This window comes from Diabrotica virgifera, chromosome 10 (assembly GCF_917563875.1).
Source record: "Diabrotica virgifera virgifera chromosome 10, PGI_DIABVI_V3a".
In the NCBI taxonomy this organism is placed as follows: domain Eukaryota; kingdom Metazoa; phylum Arthropoda; class Insecta; order Coleoptera; family Chrysomelidae; genus Diabrotica; species Diabrotica virgifera.
Window position 1 is genome coordinate 149,035,110 of NC_065452.1, and position 18,764 is coordinate 149,053,873.

General features: G+C 32.2%; 1 protein-coding gene across 2 annotated transcripts in view; it reads left to right on the top strand.

Annotated features, from left to right (window-relative positions):
• The window catches only part of LOC114331297 (dual specificity protein phosphatase 10-like), a 195,086-nt gene that overhangs the window by 34,872 nt on the left and 141,450 nt on the right, over positions 1-18,764 (top strand). For both annotated transcript variants that reach the window (XM_050663242.1, XM_028280820.2), the window contains exon 2: positions 17,028-17,637. In XM_050663242.1, coding sequence (XP_050519199.1) covers positions 17,058-17,637 — 580 coding nt within the window. In that variant the 5' untranslated portion in view covers positions 17,028-17,057. The remainder of the gene's footprint in view (positions 1-17,027; positions 17,638-18,764) is intronic.

The following is an 18,764-nucleotide window of genomic DNA, read 5'->3' on the forward strand; positions in this document are numbered from 1 at the left end:
ATTACACTCGGTGCAATTTTAGAATACCACCCCCGCCCCCCTTATTATATCACCACAAACATAATTTTTTCGTTTTTATTTTTTTTTTCGGTGGATTACAATCAATTTAAAAATTTCAAAAATTCTCACGCATAGTTTTTTTTCACGCTTTCTTTTTTAACAAAACTTGTAGAAGGGTACCGGGCGAAATTTTTAGGCAGAAATTGTTGAAACACTTTTTTTTAACAAATTCAAAACATCACGTTTTTTTCCCACGAAAATGTTTGTTTCATTTTTGGGTCATCTTAAACAAAAAATATCTTTTTTCGCAAAAGTTGATAGATTACGAGTTTTAAGCGATTTAAAATCTAAAAAATGCGAAACTAAGCTTTAAAACTCATGTGTAAATAATTATTTTTGAGGTTGTCAAGTGCCTAAATTGAAGTTTAAACATTCAATTTCAAGTTTCTTATAAGTAATCGGACATATTTTAATTTAAACCGTTGTTTTTAATTGTTAATTATACGCGTCCTCTCGACACTTAATCCGCCGCGGCGGTAAGTCGCACTATGTGGTGCGTATCGTACTATATGATTGGCGTATTTAATTAGCACATTGGCAATAATTAATTGAATAAATAAATAAATTATCTAAAAAAACTATGTTAATAATATATTATAAAATTTTAATAAATGTCCAGTATTTGTTGGGAATTTTGGGCATAAGTACATATAATATGTATCCATGCGACAGAGACGCATCATAAATTGCGACGACCGGCGATTAACAATTAAAAAACAACGATCTATATTGAAATAAGCCCCGATTACTCGTTAGAATCTTGAAATTGAATGTATAAGCTTCAATTTAAGCACTAGTCAACCGGAAAACTAATAATTTACACATGAGTTTTCAAGTTTCGAAAATGTGTGTGCGTATTTTCGCATTTTTTACATTTTAAATCGCTTATAACTCAAAAACTATCAACTTTTAAGAAAAATGACAAGAAACCTTTTTTGTTTAAAATCGCCCGAAAAACCTAAAAATATATTTTCGGGCAAAAAGATAATTTTGAATTTATTTAAAAAAATTGTTTTCTATGTAAAAAAATGTTACACCTGTCTGGAATGAGTTTATCATAGTTCAACTAATTTTCATTAGGTAGGGAGTTGAGATTCATCTGTTAGCTCAGATCTGTACCGATTTTTAATAAAGTTCATTCCTGAAAAAGCGGCTACGCACATATAAGTTGACAAACATAGTACACAATTTCATGTCCAAACATTTTCAATTGCAAAACACTATATTCTGAATTTAATCGCAGTCCGCACAAAACTAGCTCACGGTCCGGATGCGGACCGCGGTCCGCTAATTGGTGACCCCTGATATACTTAAGGGGTCTATGATCGCATACAATTTCAAAAGTTCTGCCGTATAAATAAGGTCTAAATGTTTTACAAGCCCAAACGATAGCTAAAAGTTCTTTTTCTATTGTAGAATATTTTTGCTCTGTCTGATTCTTCTTGAGAGTTCTTGAGGCATAAGCTACAGGTAAATCATTTGGTACTGTTCCTTGTGACAAAATTGCACCTAAGGCTACATTCGAAGCGTCTGTAGTCAAAATAAATGGTTTTGAAAAATCTGGGTATCTTAAAATAGGGGCATTAATTAAAAGTTCTTCTAGATGATTAAAAGATTGTTTGAATTCGGGAGAGTGTATTTCTATAATATCCTGCTAATCCTAAAAATGATTTTATTTCTTTTTGTGTAGTAGGAATAGGAAAGTTTTTGACTGCTTTTATCTTATCTGGATTTGGTCGTACTCCGTCTTTCGTTATGACGTGACCTAAGTATGCTACTTCTGTACGTAAAAATTCTGATTTGTCTAGCTGTATTTTTAAATTAGACTGTCTTAGTCTTTCGAAAATTGATTTTAATCTTTTGACGTGTTCTTGCAGTGATGAGGAAAAAACAATTATATCATCTAAATATATATAGCAAAGGCTATAGCGGGATAAGATGGTAAAATCTGCACTCGGCTCGATTCTTACTTGGTATAGGGCAATCGAAAGTACATACCTAAAAACCCCCCTAACCAAAATTTTAGCTCCCTACGTGGCCCCAGGTGTCCCCTATCGGAAAAAATGTGTTTTTTCGAAAATTTTTTTTTTGAGCGAACCTTTGTTTTAAAAACTGTGAAAAAATTTGTGAATATAGATTTTTATGACCAAAAATAAACTAATTTTTTTCAGATTTTTCGGATCAAAATTGAGCTCAGGAAAAATTTTTGAATTTTTCAAAAATTTTTTAGGTTATGTAGATAATTTTTGGCTAGCTGCGAAATAATTTTTTTTAGTCTATTTTTTTCCACTCTTTTGAATGGCGAATATAGATTTGCCATTTTCTCGCCGGAAATTCCTCAAAATTCGAAAAAACTCATTTTTTAGTGCCCCCCCCCCTCATATTTTTAGCGTTTACTGAGCGATCCTTTGCTTTAAAAAATCCGAATAAAATTGCACGTACATTGTTTTGCCCAAAAGCATCCAGATTTTTTCAGAATTTTTTGATTAAAATTGAGCCAAGGAAAATTTTTGAATTTTTCAAAAAAAAAATTAGGTTAGGTACGTAAGTAATTTTTGGAAAATTTCGAAATAATTATATTTTCGTGAATTTTTTTTTTCGTTTTTTTGAATGGCGGGGTTAGATTTGCGATTTTCTCTCCGGAACTTCCTCACAATTCGAAAAATAAAAAAACACTTTTTTGGTGTCTCCCCTCCCCATTTTTGAGCCCATAAACTGCATATCAATAAACAACGATTTTTGCTATTTTGTTGGTTATTATTTCTACTGACATGATCAGGTTTGCCGTTTTCAAACCAAAACATGCTCAAAATACAACAAAAGTTCTTTTTTGATATGTTCTTCCATATTTTAAGCACATAATCTAATTTATACGTGACTCTTTTAATACTTTTTACACCAAAATATTTTGGTAAAACATTATTTTTTCAAACGAGTTAATAACCGATGACAAAAATCTGAAACTTTTATTTCATTTTTTAATAGAAAAACAGATGAAATACGATTATTTGATGATCCAGTTCGTAATTTACTTACTTAGTCCTAAGCCTTTCTACCTTTAGGTGTAAGGCTGGTTCGTAATTTAAATAGACATAATATAACCAATATCTGCGGAATATTGTAGAATGCTATGTATTAAATGGATGATTTAATAATCAACCACACTTCAGTTTATGTAAAAAAGCTTTTCAATGATGAACTTGCTTTGGTTTTTGATGGGACATATTTACGTCGTCAAAAATGTAAAAATAATTACCAAAACCGACACAACTATTATGAGAAAAGTAATGGATGATCCAGTTGGTATAAGAACTGGATAAACGAAGATACATAGTGACGAAGACTCAAACTAGTATTTTAATGTAAATTAGAGCATATAGTTTACTAGGTTGTAATTTTGTAATTATATATTTCATTATTATTAAAAAAAATTGAAACAAAAAAGGTTCAATATGAAAATAAATATATATCTATTAATTTGATCCATAAATTATAATATGTAAATGATAATCACCACTCGAATAAAGGGGGGAGCAAAAATCGTTATTGTCACGCATTAATTTAATTAATGCGTGACAAATATCAAAAAAGAGCGTTTGTTGTACTTTGAGCAGGTTTTGGTCTGAAAATGGCAAACCTGATTATATCAATAGACATAAACAAAATATCAAAAATAGTTATTTATTGACATGCAGTTAATTGACATGCTTAATTGACATGCAGTTTATGTGCTAAAAATGTGAGGAGGGGAAGACATCAATACAGTTTTTTTTTTAATTTTTAGAATTGTAGGGAAGTTCCAGAGAGAAAATGGCAAATCTAGCCGCGTCATTCAAAAGAACGAAAGAAAAAATTTACGAAAATATAATTATTTCGAAGTTTGCCAAAAATTACTTACATACCTAAACTTTTACTAACTAACTTTTACTAACCTAAATTTTTTTGAAAAATTCAAAAAATATTCCTGGGCTCAATTTAAAAAAAAAAACTGAAAAAAATCAGTATTTTTTGGGCGTAACATTGTATGTTCAAAATTTTTTTCGGATTTTTTAAAGCAAAGGATCGTTCAGTAAATGCTAAAAATATGAGGGGGGACACTAAAGAATGGGTTTTTTCGAATTTTGAGGAATTTCCGGCGAGAAACTGGCAAATCTATCTTCGCCATTCAAAAGAGTGGAAAAAAATACACTAAAAAAAACTATTTCGCAGCTAGCCAAAAATTATCTACATAACCTAAAAATTTTTTGAAAAATTCAAAAATTTTTCCTGAGCTCAATTTTAATAAAAAAAAAAATGAAAAATCAGGATGCTTTTGGACAAAACAATGTATGTTTAATTCAAAATATTTTCGGATTTTTTAAATCAAAGGATCGCTCAGTAAACGCTGAAAATATGAGGGGGACACACTAAAAAATGGGTTTTTTCGAATTTTGAGGAATTTCCGGCGAGAAACTGGCAAATCTATCTTCGCCATTCAAAAGAGTGGAAAAAATACACTAAAAAAAATTATTTCGCAGCTAGCCAAAAATTATCTACATAACCTAAAAATGTTTTGAAAAATTCACAAATTTTTCCTGAGCTCATTAATCAAAAAAAAATGAAAAAAATCAGGATACTTTTGGACAAAACAATGTATGTTTAATTCAAAATATTTTCGGATTTTTTAAATCAAAGGATCGCTCAGTAAACGCTGAAAATATGAGGGGGACACACTAAAAATGGGTTTTTTTCGAATTTTGAGGAATTTCCGGCGAGAAAATGGCAAATCTATCTTCGCCATTCAAAAGAGTGGAAAAAAATACACTAAAAAAAAATTATTTCGCAGCTAGCCAAAAATTAGCTACATAACCTAAAAATCATTTTGAAAAATTCAAAAATTTTGCCTGAGCTCAATTTTAATCAAAAAAGTCTGACAAAATCAGGATGCTTTTGGGCAAAACAATGTATGTTCAATTCAAAATATTTTCGGATTTTTTAAATTAAGGGATCGCTCAGTAAACGCTAAAAATATGAGGGGGGGACACTAAAAAATGCGTTTTTTCGGATTTTGAGGAATTTCCGGCGAGAAAATGGCAAATCTATCTTCGCCATTCAAAAGAGTGGAAAAAAATACACTAAAAAAAATTATTTCGCAGCTAGCCAAAAATTATCTACATAACATAAAAATTTTTGAAAAATTCAAAAATTTTTCCTGAGCTAAATTTTAATCAAAAAAATCAGGATGCTTTTGGACAAAACAATGTATGTTTAATTCAAAATATTTTCGGGTTTTTTAAATCAAAGGATCGCTCAGTAAACGCTAAAAATATGAGTGGGACACACTAAAAAATGGGTTTTTTTGAATTTTGAGGAATTTCCGGCGAGAAAATGGCAAATCTATCTTCGCCATTCAAAAGAGTGGAAAAAAATACACTAAAAAAATTATTTCGCAGCTAGCCAAAAATTATCTACATAACCTAAAAATTTCTTGAAAAATTCAAAAATTTTTCCTGAGCTCAATTTTGATCCGAAAAATCTGAAAAAAATCAGTATGTTTTTGGTCATAAAAATCTATATTCACAAATTTTTTCACAGTTTTTAAAGCAAAGGTTCGCTCAAAAAAAATGTTTTTCGAAAAAACACATTTTTTGCGATAGGGGACACCTGCGGCCACGTAGGGAGCTAAAATTTTGGTTAGAGGGTTTTTAGGTATGTACTTTCGATTGCCCTATCCCAAGTAAGAATCGAGCCGAGTGCAGATTTTACCATCTTATCCCGCTATAGCCTTTTATTCTGATATCCTCTTAATACATTATTCATAACTTTCTGAAACGTTGCCGGGGCATTTTTTAATCCAAACGGCATACGTAAAAATTCGTAATGTCCTGTCTCTGTGGAAAATGCTGTTTTCGGTACATCGGCTGGTTCCATTTCTATCTGATGGAAACCATTTGCTAAATCTAATGTGGTAAAATATTGTGCTCTTCCTAGACCATCTAGAATATTATCTATAAGTGGCAAGGGAAATTTATTTTCTATCGTAATGTCATTCAGTTTGAGGTAATCTATAACTATTCTATACTTCTTTTGGTTACTCGCATCCATCTTCTTCTCCATCACCCATATCGGTGAATTAAAAGGCGAATTTGAATCTTGTATTATTCCATTTTTTAACATGTCGTTTATTTGTCTGCTAACTTCTTTCTTATACAGGGTGTTTCATTGGGAAACGGAAATACTTTAATGGTGAATAGAGGTCACCGAGGCCGTTCTAGGTATACTAAATTTTTTGCTCTACCGACTTTTATATCCGAGTTACAGGGTCTTTTATCGATTTTGCTCATTTCTTTCCTAAGCCATAACTTTAGAACCACCCTGTATATTTTTTTAATATTTGGTACACATATGTCTCATTCAAAATTCAAACGACCGACATACTAATCACAAGAAAAATCCAGGTCCGGATTAACAAAAAATTATAAAGTAATTGTGACCTTAAAACAACTATATTGAAATTTGAAAATCTGTTTGCATATTTGAAAAGAGCACAAAAAAACTAAGTCTAATGGTGTGCTTGGATTTTTCGGCCAGACAATTTTTTGATTTTAATTTTGAAATTATATTGAATTTTTTAAGAACTCAACATTAAAAAGCAGGTATTATTAACTGTTAATTATAGATTATTAAAGTTATTGAATAAATACTCATTTTAAAACGAATCAATACTTATTTACCACATTGGAAAGACCCAATTATTAATCACAAGAAAAATCCAGGTCCGGATTAACAAAAAAACATAGAGTAATTTTGACCTTGAGATAACACCCTGTATATTGACATTTTTAAAATGTGATTCCACATTTTAAAGGACCACAAAATTCCGAGTTTATCGGTTTACTTTGATTTTTGTGCAAAAATTTATTACCTTTAATTGATAACCAAACTGACAAACTCAGATTTTTGTGGTGTTTTCAAATGTGCTAACAAATTTTGAAAATGTCAATATACAGGGTGTTCTTTCAAGGTCACAATTACTTTATGTTTTTTTGTTAATCCGGACCTGGATTTTTCTTGTAATTAATAATTGGGTCGTTCCAATGTGTTAATAAGTATTGGCTAATTTTAAAATAAGTATTTATTCAATAGCTTTAATAATTTATAATTAAAAGTTAATAATACCTGCTTTTTAATGTCAGAGTTCTTAAAAAATTCAATATAATTTCAAAATTAAAGTCATAAAATTGTCTGGCCGAAAAATTGAAGTAAACGGTTAGACTTAGTTTTTTGTGCTCTTTTTAAATATGCAAACAGATTTTCAGAATTTTAATATACAGGGTGTTGTTTTAAGGTCACAATTACTTTATAATTTTTTTTAATCCGGACCTGGATTTTTCTTGTGATTTGTATGTCGGTAGTTTGGGTTTTGGATGAGACACATGTGCACCAAATATCAAAAAGTATACAGGGTGGTTATAAAGTTATGGCTTAGGAAACAAATTGGCAAAATCGATAAAACACCCTGTAAGTCGGTTATAAAAGTCGGTAGGGCAAAAAATTTAGTATGCCTAGAACCGCCTCGGTGACCTATATTCACCATTAAAGTATTTCCGTTTCCCAATGAAACACCCTGTATACTTCTGGATATCTATAGTTTCTTGTATAAACTGGGGTATCATTAGTTAAATCTATTTTATGCTTTATTTCATTTGTAAAACTGAGTTCTGTTCCATCTATATAAAAAATATCTCTATATTCATAACATAATTTACTTATGGCTTTGTATTCTTCTTCGTTGCAATGATTAAGTCTAAGTTTCTTAAGATTTTCTTTTTGTAAATAATATATTTCTTCTTCGTCTATGTCCATCTCCTCAATATGATATGACTGAATAGTATTTAAATATTTTTCTTGAATTTGAATATAATCTACATTAAGTGGTTCTGAAAATTGAATTTCTGCTGGGGTTTGCCCTAGGTTACTTATCATTGTAAATGCGTTGTGATTATTTATCTCAACTAAACATGAAGGGATTTCTGCATTTCCGATTTTTGTATAATTTAATATTCCTGTACCGAAGGGCGGATCCAGGACCGATTTTCGGGAGGGGCCATGAACTTTTTTTGGGGAGGTGTACCAGGGGGCCAGGGGGTAATTTTTAAAAATTACGGTTAAAATGGTGAGTTTGAATGCACTCTTTACACACTTTTGACTTCTATAAAGACATTCAAAAGTTATCGTTATTAAAGTTTTTACCGATTCATCCACATTTCTTCGGATCCAAGTGCAGTTCTTTCAACAAGTTTAATACTATTTTTCCAATGCTTCTCCTGTGACTCTGTCAGGCCTTGTTCTTCCCCTCTTTCTTGATTTTCACTAATAATTGTTTTTATGTTCTCATACACGTCAATTAACTTGACCAAGTTTTCACGAATGGGATATGTCGGTTATTTCGTCAAATATGACAGAGTAATAATTTGCACTTTGAACCTGATTCATGTTTTGTTCAATTATTTCTTCACCACAACATGTTATTAATTATTGATTTTGACTGCTGGTACTAATGTATGTTGCTGCGGATAGGTGTCGTTGAATAGTCTTTTCTCCTGATGAGATTTTAAATCTTAACAATTTCCCTCATTGCTAGGTCCAGCATCTTGATCCAGAAGCAGAAGGCCATCATCACGACAGCCTCTTAGAGGAATATTTTGTCGACCTAAGAACACTATAGACTCTACCATTAGTCGTAGTCTTTCTTTATTTTCTTGTATCTGTTTAGACCTTTGAGAGTCTTTCTGGTTTGACTGACTTTTGCGGGTTGTGATAACTTTGTAGAAAATCCACCTAAACCTCAACGCACTCCTTGTGATATGATGTTTTTTCATGGATTTGTATGGCTCCGTCTTTGCCCATGAGTTTGGCGAAAGATGTTAAAGGTTTCATGACAAGGCTTTCGGTTGTCATCCCTTTATTATGACCATATTTTTCATTAGAAAAATAAAATTCAATACTTTTAAAACAATCCCTTTTGACTGTTCGAAAATACCAACCAACTCTTTTGTTGTAAGTTCTGGTGATCCAAGTAACGCTTCTTTTCTTTTTTATTTTTTGTGTGCATAGAATATGGAAATTGATAGGATTTTGATGGCTGCCAAGATCGTTCTAACAATTGGCACTTATCTATATTTTGATTTATAAAACATCTTGTCATTCTTGAAGCTTCTGTTAGTGCTTTTGTTCAATTCTAGTCCAGAAAACATATTTATCCCCTGTTTTATACATATTATATGTGTTTGAAACTAAGAACATTTGAACTGCCAATATTTAAATTTATATTTTTTTAAATTCTCGGAGGGGGCCGTGGCCCCCTCCCTGGATCCGCCCTTGCCTGTAAAAGAGCTTCTGTTAACTAGGACTTTAACTTTTTGAGCAGTTCTAACAGGTACATATTATTATTTTACTGGGCTTAAAATATTTTTGTTTCTTTGGATCTTGTGAAGTAAAAAATATAGGGAGAGAAATATTTGGGGTCTTTAATTCTGAGATTTTAAAATCAATAATAGCATTGATTTGTGACAAAAAGTTGCATCCTAGCACACCGTCAAAATTAGGAAAGAAATCGAATAGATAAAATTTATGAAAATTTGAATTTGCGAAACAAGGGAATATTGGAATGGTCATTGTTACATTATGGACTGATGTAGCGTGTGCACTGTGCACAGCAAATTGCTCAGGAATTATATATTTTGAAAATAGTTGTTTTGCGAGGTCAGGTCTGAAAAAACTTTGTTCCAATCCTGTATCTATCAAAAATGTAGCATTAATTTCTGGGATTATTATTTTAGGTAATTTATCATATTGTTTAATAGCATTAAAGTCTATGTGGCTGTACTTGTTGAGGCTTGGACTGGAAAATTTTCATCATTAGATACTCTTCGTTCACGTTCATTATATCTTCTTTCATTATCATTATATCTTCTTAAATTATTATTATATCTTCTTGAATTATCGTTATATCTTTCTTCTCTTACATTATTGCTTGTTATTTTATGATTAAATAAATTATTTGGAAAACGTCTATTATTTCTAAAGTTATTAACTAAGTAAACTAAAGTTATTGGAACTTGTGTCCATTGGCTCTGGCTGTATTGTATTTCTACTTTGATTTTGGGTATGAATTGATGGCTGATATCTAGGCATTTTTTAAAATTGTCTGGGAAATTGATTATCATTATTATTTCTGTATTGACTAGAACTTTGGGAAGAATGGCGATTTTGAAAATTATTGTAATTTGAAAAATTATGATTTCGAGAATAATTATTTCTATTTGGAAATGAAGAATGTGAATTATTATTTGAATTTCTATGATAATGGTTAGAGGATCTAGAATTATTAAAATTTGAAGGTCTTGTATTATTACATACTTCGATTTTTGTAAGTAATAAAATTTTCCTCCTCTTTAGCGAAAGCCATTGCTTGTTCTATGGAATCTGGATTCTTTAATCGAACTACCAACTGCATGTGATAATTAAGGCCATTAATAAAAGTTTTAAGACGAATATCTTCGTATTGCCGAATCTTTAATAATTTTACATTTAATTGGTCATTAGACATATTAATTTTAGAACAAAGGATGCTTCTAGCATCTTGGATTCTTAAACCAAAATTTTGAGGATTTTCATTCCTTTCTGGTTTCATAGAAATTATATCTTGAACTAAGCAATCAATGGATCTTTGGTCAGAAAATGTTACTATGAGAGAATCTTTAACTTTTACCCAAGAATCGAGTTCGGTTCTTGAAGCAATAAGGTCTGCTGCTCTATCAGTTAATTTACTCAAAACTGTGTCAAAAAGACAAACATTAATAGGATTATTTGCATCTCTGTTGCTATGATTATTTAAAAAAATTTCACATGATCTAATAAATCTGTTTAGTTGCTTTGGGTTGCCATCGAATTTAGGAATATTATCTGCCTGGTATTTTATAAGTTGAAAGTTAGGTTGAGCCATTTCGTTAAATGTTAAATTAATTAAACTTTCTAAAATTTCCTCCAGTATGAATCAAAAATATACAAAATATCACTCTTATAGGTAAAATATGGATTGGTAAAAATAGGAAACACTTACATGAATATTTTCATTTTCTATAGACTTCGGACTATTTTTGTTCTTCCGTCTGCACCAATAGGAATCTGGATGCTGGTTCGTTTTCCCTGGTCTTGGCTTCTCCAAAGGGTTGTGGACAATGCTTGTTCCTAGCCCTGGACGTTTGACCGTTACCGTACCCGAAAATAAAGATTTTTCCGTTAATCTTTAAAAAGAAAAATTGCACGCGAAATTCGGAAAAAGGTTAAGACGAACACTGTACAATTCCGGAAAATCCTACTGACTGCGCCAATTACGAAAGTCAGGGCCGAAAACGGGTTTTTAAAAAATTGTCTTTCGTAATAAAATTTATTTTTTGAGAACGGATTTCGAAAATACAGTAACTAAGTACAAACTAAAAGTTAAAACTAACTAAGAAACGAGAAGCGGCGAAAAGGCCCTGAAAATTATAAAACACTCGTATATATAGTCTCTGTATCCTGCGTCATACATTGGATAATCCAGGGACGTAACACGTGTTCGATTAATGTCACGTATAAACAGAAGCTAGATCAAAATATATTTTAAAATATATGTAGGCACAGCTGCGGTCACCGAATAGTTTACAGTTTACACCTTTAGATATGTACGGGTGCAAACTGTTCAATGGTCGCAGCTGTACAAATGTAATATTTTTACTTTAATTACGCTTCGGAATAAAATGAATGAGTTTTTTAAGTTAAAAACAAATAAATCGTAGTTGCTAATTTGCCAAAGCTGATCCTGCATATAACGTCCCATATAGAATACTACTTATACATTAGTAATATATATAGTGAGTCAACGATGGGACGAACTATCTTCAAACTGATTTAACAAATTTTCAAAAAACAAAATACATTAAAAATCAAATGAACATTGAAAACTTATAACTTTTTTCTATCGAAATGAAAGGGTTATCATTTTATTCTAGACATTTGTGGATAGATGGCGCTATAATCGGAAAAAATTATTTATCGTGATACCATAGGTAAATTATAGAAACGATCTAATATCTCGAGAAATTCACTTCCAAATAAAAACCAAAAAATACGTATTTAATATTTTTCAAGAAACTATGGAATAACATAAAAACGACCCTGCACTCCACCCCCTGGAGGTGGGGTGGGGGTAACTTTAAAATTTATATAGGAATCCCCATGTTTTATTGCAGATTTGGATTCCTCATGAAAAAATAAGTAACGTTTATTCGAAAAAATTTTTAGAATTGTTGATACATGGCGCTAATAAATAGTGTTCTTTTGACTATAGCGCTATCTATCCATAATTCTAAAAAATGTCTGGAATAAAGTTACTTATTTTTACGTAAGGAATCCAAATCTGCTGGGGGGTCCTATTTAAGATTTTAAAGCAGAGGCGTGCGGTCCATGGAAGCAGGGGAAGCGCCGCTTCCCTATTATATACTTCGATATAACAAAATACATTATTAACTAATATTTAATTATCAAAATTTTTCCCCAATCCCAGTAATCTACATATTATTACCTAGGCAATAGGCATTGAAAAATATTAAAAATTAATTGCATAGGAAGGAACTCAATATGCACTATACACACAATTCAACTACTCGGTCCACCCCTGACAGAAGCGCATCTCAAAATCGCCGCTTGTCATGCAGTTGTCCCGTATAAAAATTGGTCAGGGTTCAATGACGGCACCCACTAGTCGCGCGAATTTTGGTACCCTGCAGAAGCGATCGTTCGATCGCCTTCCAAGAGTGGGATGCTCTGACTGTTACTGCTTCTAAGGGGTGCTTAGGTACATACATTCGCTTAAAGAATATTTCGATTTAAATTGTTTGCAGAGATTTTTCCTTTTACTGATCTTTTATTTGACATTTTACAGATGAAGTCAATTGACATTGCATTTTGTATAAGACAAATTGATGACTTTATTAATACGATAATTAAAAAACGAGAGCAGTTTAAAAATATTTGGGATAAAACTGAAAATATGGGGTTTGAACATGAAAGAAAAAGAATGAAGATTGATAATGTCGACAACAGAGAGACCTTTTGATAACATTCTACAAAAAATGAATTTTCGCTTTCAAAATTTTAACGAATTAAAATTTGTAGAATTATATAATATATTCTTATTTAATATTTCTAATTATAATTCATCAAAATTTCCCACAGAGGAATTTATTTCACTACGATTAAATAATGAAAATATTTTGATATGCCAGCTTTGCATTATAAGTTAAGTGTTGTTTATGAAACAACTCACATTAGTGATAAAGATATGTATACTCAGAAATCTGGGTATTTCTTATAACTACTGGTTTAAAAAAGTCCCTGTGTGAAGTGTCCAATACAGATCAATGATAGGTCACTATAGTCACTAGAAATAGCGGCAATAGAGTGCCTCACGCATTGATCGGGACGTCTCACATAAGCACTTTGCTGATAGAGAGCCCCTATAGCGCATCAGAGTGTTATCAGGTGGAAAGTGGCTCGACCCTCGACCCTTAAGAAAATATTTTTATATCCTTATTGAATCGCTTCCCCTTTAGAAAAAGTCACTGCACGCCACTGTTTTAAAGTTATCCCCCACCCCCACTTTCAGGGGATGGAGCGGAAGGTCGTGTTTTATGCTATTCGATAGGTTCTTGAAAAGTATTAAACACTTATTTTTTGATTTTTTTTTATTTGGAAGTGTATTTCTCGAGATATTAGACTGCTTCTATAATTTACCTATGGTATCACGAAAAAATCGTTTTTTCCATCCAAATCTGCAATAACAAATTGGGTTTCCATTTAAGATTTTAAAGTTACCCCCATCCCATTTCCAGGGGGTGTAGGGGGGGTCGTGTTTATTGTCATTCGATAGATTTTTGAAAAATGTTGAATACGTATTTTTCAGTTTTTCGATCCAATCTTCATTTCGCGAATTATTCGATCGTCCCAGGCGACGAGTTCCACCCTGGGCACCAGGTGCCTCGGAGACCATCGCCGTTATGATATTCGTGTTCTGTGACCTCCAAAACCCCTTAAGTATAAAAATTGAACTCATTTTCGAGTTCTAAATTTTTCATTTTCCATCTCTTCGAGATGCACTTTGCAAATGCATTTTCTCACGCACAAAAATTTTTGCCTGAGATCAATTTAGTTCACAAAATTGCCTGACACTCTCTCGAATCGAATGCAAAAAGTTGCATGACGATTTATCTTACTGCACAAAATTACTAGGTTTAATGCTTCGTTGCCTCGTCTAGTAATACAGAACTTTTTAAGATCAACAACTTCTATTTGAAGTCTTTTTTCTAAAATTTAAAAGAAACGTTTTATAAGCAAAAAATGTTTTAAGTTTTTAAGGTTGTTAAAAAAACACAGTAAAATCAGCTATACGTTTTCACGCGAATTTTTCATCAGCTACCCCTCATATACCGTGTAGAACCTCCATATATCTGTATCAGAATTTTTCAGCTTTCTTTCCTCCTTGATTGGGTAAAGCGACTAGGTACTTAAATGAGGGATTAATTAATTTTCACCAACTACACACACCGGCAAAATTAGCCGAACACCTTAAAAATGGGACATGTTTTATGTCTCGAATTTCCTAAACCAGTTGTCCGATTTGAGTGATTCTTTTAGTATGTTATAGCCTTATTAGTTAAGAATATCGTTGTGATAATATTGTTGCTAGACAGGTAAATATCATTTTATACAGGGTGTACCAATCATACTGTGTTTTTTTTTATTAAAAGTTTAGAACATCCTGTGGAATATTCTAGAATATGTAAAATATTAAAATTAAAACTCGATTGTAGAGTTAGGCTTTCTTAACATTTTTCTTTTCGATTCATTTAATTGTGTGGGAAAATAAAAAAGTTATGTGCGTTAACAACTATCCATGTTTTTCACCAATAAATCCTCATAGTAGGGGAGGAAAAGTATGCTAAATTTTCAGTTACTCGAGCGTTATGGGGACCTATTGGATTGTGAAGAGTATGTGCTAAAAAAAAAAGGTAAGTTAAGTTTTCCATATAGTGGGGACTTTTCATTTTTTAATTTAATTTTCCATTGGCATAATCGTTTTTTTTTTTTCGATTATAGCGCGATCTATCCATAATTCGAAAAAATATGTCGAATAAAAGTTGCTTATTTTTAAGTAAAGAATCCAAATCTGCAATAAAAATTGGGGCTCCTATTTAAGATTTTAAATTAAATCCCCCACCCTCGCCTCCGTGCGGGCTCGTGTTTGGTGCCATTCGATAGATTTTTCAAAAATATTGAATGCGTGTATTTTTTGCAGTTTTTCGATCTGATGTTCATTTTTCGCCGATGTTGTATATAAAATTACATGGGGAGAACCTTGTACCCTGTAAATGTATCTATACCATATATTTATTGGATCTTAACATCGGGGAATTTATTAAGGGGGGACCGAATAAAAAAAACTATTAGAAAAACTCGAAATCGTCAGATTAAGATAAGGTAAGTTAAGTGCATCCAAAATAGTGTATATTTCACAAATGTGACGATTTGAGCGGGTAAGAAAATGGGTGAGTCACAAAGTTTCACAAAAAAAAGCGAATATTTCGCGAAATAAACGTCAGATCGAAAAACTAAAAAATACGTGTTCAATATTTTTCAGAAATCTATCTAATAATACTAAACACGTTACCCCACGGAGAGGGGTGGGGGGTAAATTAAAAATTTTAAATACGATATTACGAAATGAACATCAGATCGTAAAACTGCAAAATACACGTATTCAATATTTTCAAAAATCTATCGAATGGCACCAAACACGACCCCCACGGAGATGGGGTGGGGTTACTTTAAAATCTTAAGTAGGGGCCCCCAATTTTTATTGTAGATTTGGATTATTAACGTAAAAATAAGCAACTTTTATTCGCAACATTTTTTCCAATTATGGATAGATGGTGCTATAATCGAAAAAAACGATTGGTGGAAATGGAAAAATAAATTAAAAACTGGAGAGTCCCACACTTTATGAAAAACTTAACTTAACTTTTTTTGGTTTTAGCACCCACTCTTCACAATCCAATAGGTCCCCATAACGCTTGAGTAACTGCAAATTTAGCATACTTTCCTCCCCTATTATGGGGTTTTATTGATGAAAAACATGGCTAGTTGTTAAAGCCCATAACTTTTTTATTTTCCAACATAAGTAAATAAATCGAAAAATAAAATGTTAAGAAAGCCTAAGGCTATAATTTTGTTTTAACTTCAATATTTTTTGTAGGCTAGAATATTCCACAGGGTGTTCCGAACTTTAAGAAAAAAACACAGTATGATTTTTACACCCGGTATAAAATGGCATTTACCTGTCTAGCAACAATATTATCACAACGATATTCTTAACTAATAAGGCTATAACATACTAAAAGAATCACTCAAATCGGACAACTGGTTTAGGAAATTCGAGACATCAAACATGTCCCATTTTTAAGGTGTTCGGTTAATTTTGCCGGTGTGTGTATATCAATTTGAGTATTTGTTGTTCCTATGCGTCACCAGCTGTTAAAAATTTGTATTACCGTAGGTCTTTAAAAGATGCATTAAATTTGCCAGATTGGTTTTATTTAATTAATTGAAAACATCTTGAGAATCATTAAAGCTCGACAAAATTAAGCAAAAAATTTGTATACAGAAACAGGGAAGCGAGTATTTATTTACTCGAAGATGGTTTAGTGAAGACACTAAAATTTTACGAGTCTCTTTGCTATTGTGGGACACACTATATAAAAGCTTTCTTAAAAAGTTCGCACATTTAATGGAGTAGTAAAGTAACTCGTAAATTGGTATACGAACACTTGAAGTTATTTATTACACCGTTGACTCACCCTGTACATAAAAGTTTTTCTGTCTTCCAGATATAGACTGTGACGCTGATTCGCATCGTCATGTCAGTTTGCCTCGAAAGTAGCCAGCCGAGAGACGGTTTGAAGCTACCGCTTAATCGGAGTTTTAGTGAGCCAGGATCTCAGACTTCGCCGTCTCACCTACCCTTGGGTTGCCCGAATCCTAAACGTTTCAAACTGGATACCTCCAGCGTGAGTCTACCTACGAGCCCATGTGCGGAGTCGGCGCACTTACAACGAACATGGGTCCTGAACAATGTTAAGTACATGGACGACGACGCTCTTAAGTCAAAAATGGAGGATCGTAGGCCAGGACCTAAGAGCTACATACTATTAGATTGCAGGCCCTTCATCAGCTACAATATGAATCATATTGCCGGTGCTATAAACGTCAATTGCTCCGATCGATTTAACAGAAGACGTCTTCAGCAAGGCAAAGCAACTTTGGCCGATCTGGCCACGACTAGAGAAGGAAAAGAAGTACTGAAAAAGAGGTTGTTTAGGGAAGTGATTATTTACGATGATTCTACGAGTGATAAAGAGAGAATCACCGTTGGGCATCCGTTGTTGTTAGTGTTGACTTCTTTGGTGGACGACCATAAAGAGCCAGCCTTACTTATCGGTAAGTTTTTACTATTTATTATTTATATACATTAATTTCGTATAAAAATATCATTATACTATTTACATGTATTTTGTCATTTCTATAAAACGTAAACCATGAGTGATTTAAAATATCTGTAAATAAGCATTATGTTTGTAAAAAAAATGCTGATGCAGTGAAACGCTGAAACACTAATTGCAATCACATGCTATTTTGAATAGTTTTGAAAGTTTGTAAATAGACAAAAATAATTTAGTGGACTATTAGTTGGAGCTATTATTGTATACTTTTGGATGGATGTCAAGGACTTTCTTATGAGCACTAAGTATTTTTCACCAGGAAATGCTGCTTCGTAAATTTTTTGTAAGGTTTAGGTATCTTCTTATTTAGTTGCCTCAGAACGAAAGAATTTTGCTGAGTTTTTACAGTGTTTTATGTTTTTATGTATGTGCTAAATGTATATATACTACATCACTTATTCATTTATTGTATTGACTACATTGACTATATATAAATGACCTAAATTTTCATGTTTTTCTTGTCATCCATCCATCCAATGGCACTACAGCCCAAACTGGGCCTTGGCCTCCTTCAGCAAGCTTCTCCAATCATCTCGATTTACTGCTGTTCTTTTCCATAAACGCGTTATTATGAGGTTTTTGGCATCCTCATCTAATTCGTCTTCCCATCTCTTTTTTTAGTTTTCGAACAGGTCTTTTTCCCTATGCATTTAGCAATTTTCTGAGGATTCTGTTTTCACGCAACCGGACCACGTGCCTTACCCATCGTAATCTCTGCAGTTTAGTGTATTGTGCTAGTGTTGGTTCCAGTGACGGTTTAAGGCATCGTGGTGCCCTAGGCGGTCATAAGAAGTAGGCTCCTTTAAAGCGACCATTTACTTAAAACAAATTTACAGATATTTATGTTGTTTTGGAAAGTGATTACAACAAAAATAAATTACGACAATGTAAAAAAGATCATTTTTCTTTTTTACTTCTGTTACTTTGCTAAAGATTTAAGTAAAATAACTGCATCTGATAAATTTATAAATGGAATTTTTAATGTTTACTAGCAGCACTAAAACGTTCTAAAATGTTGGACCGCATAATGGTTAAAAGGGCTATTTGTAACTTGTTCATTTTCAT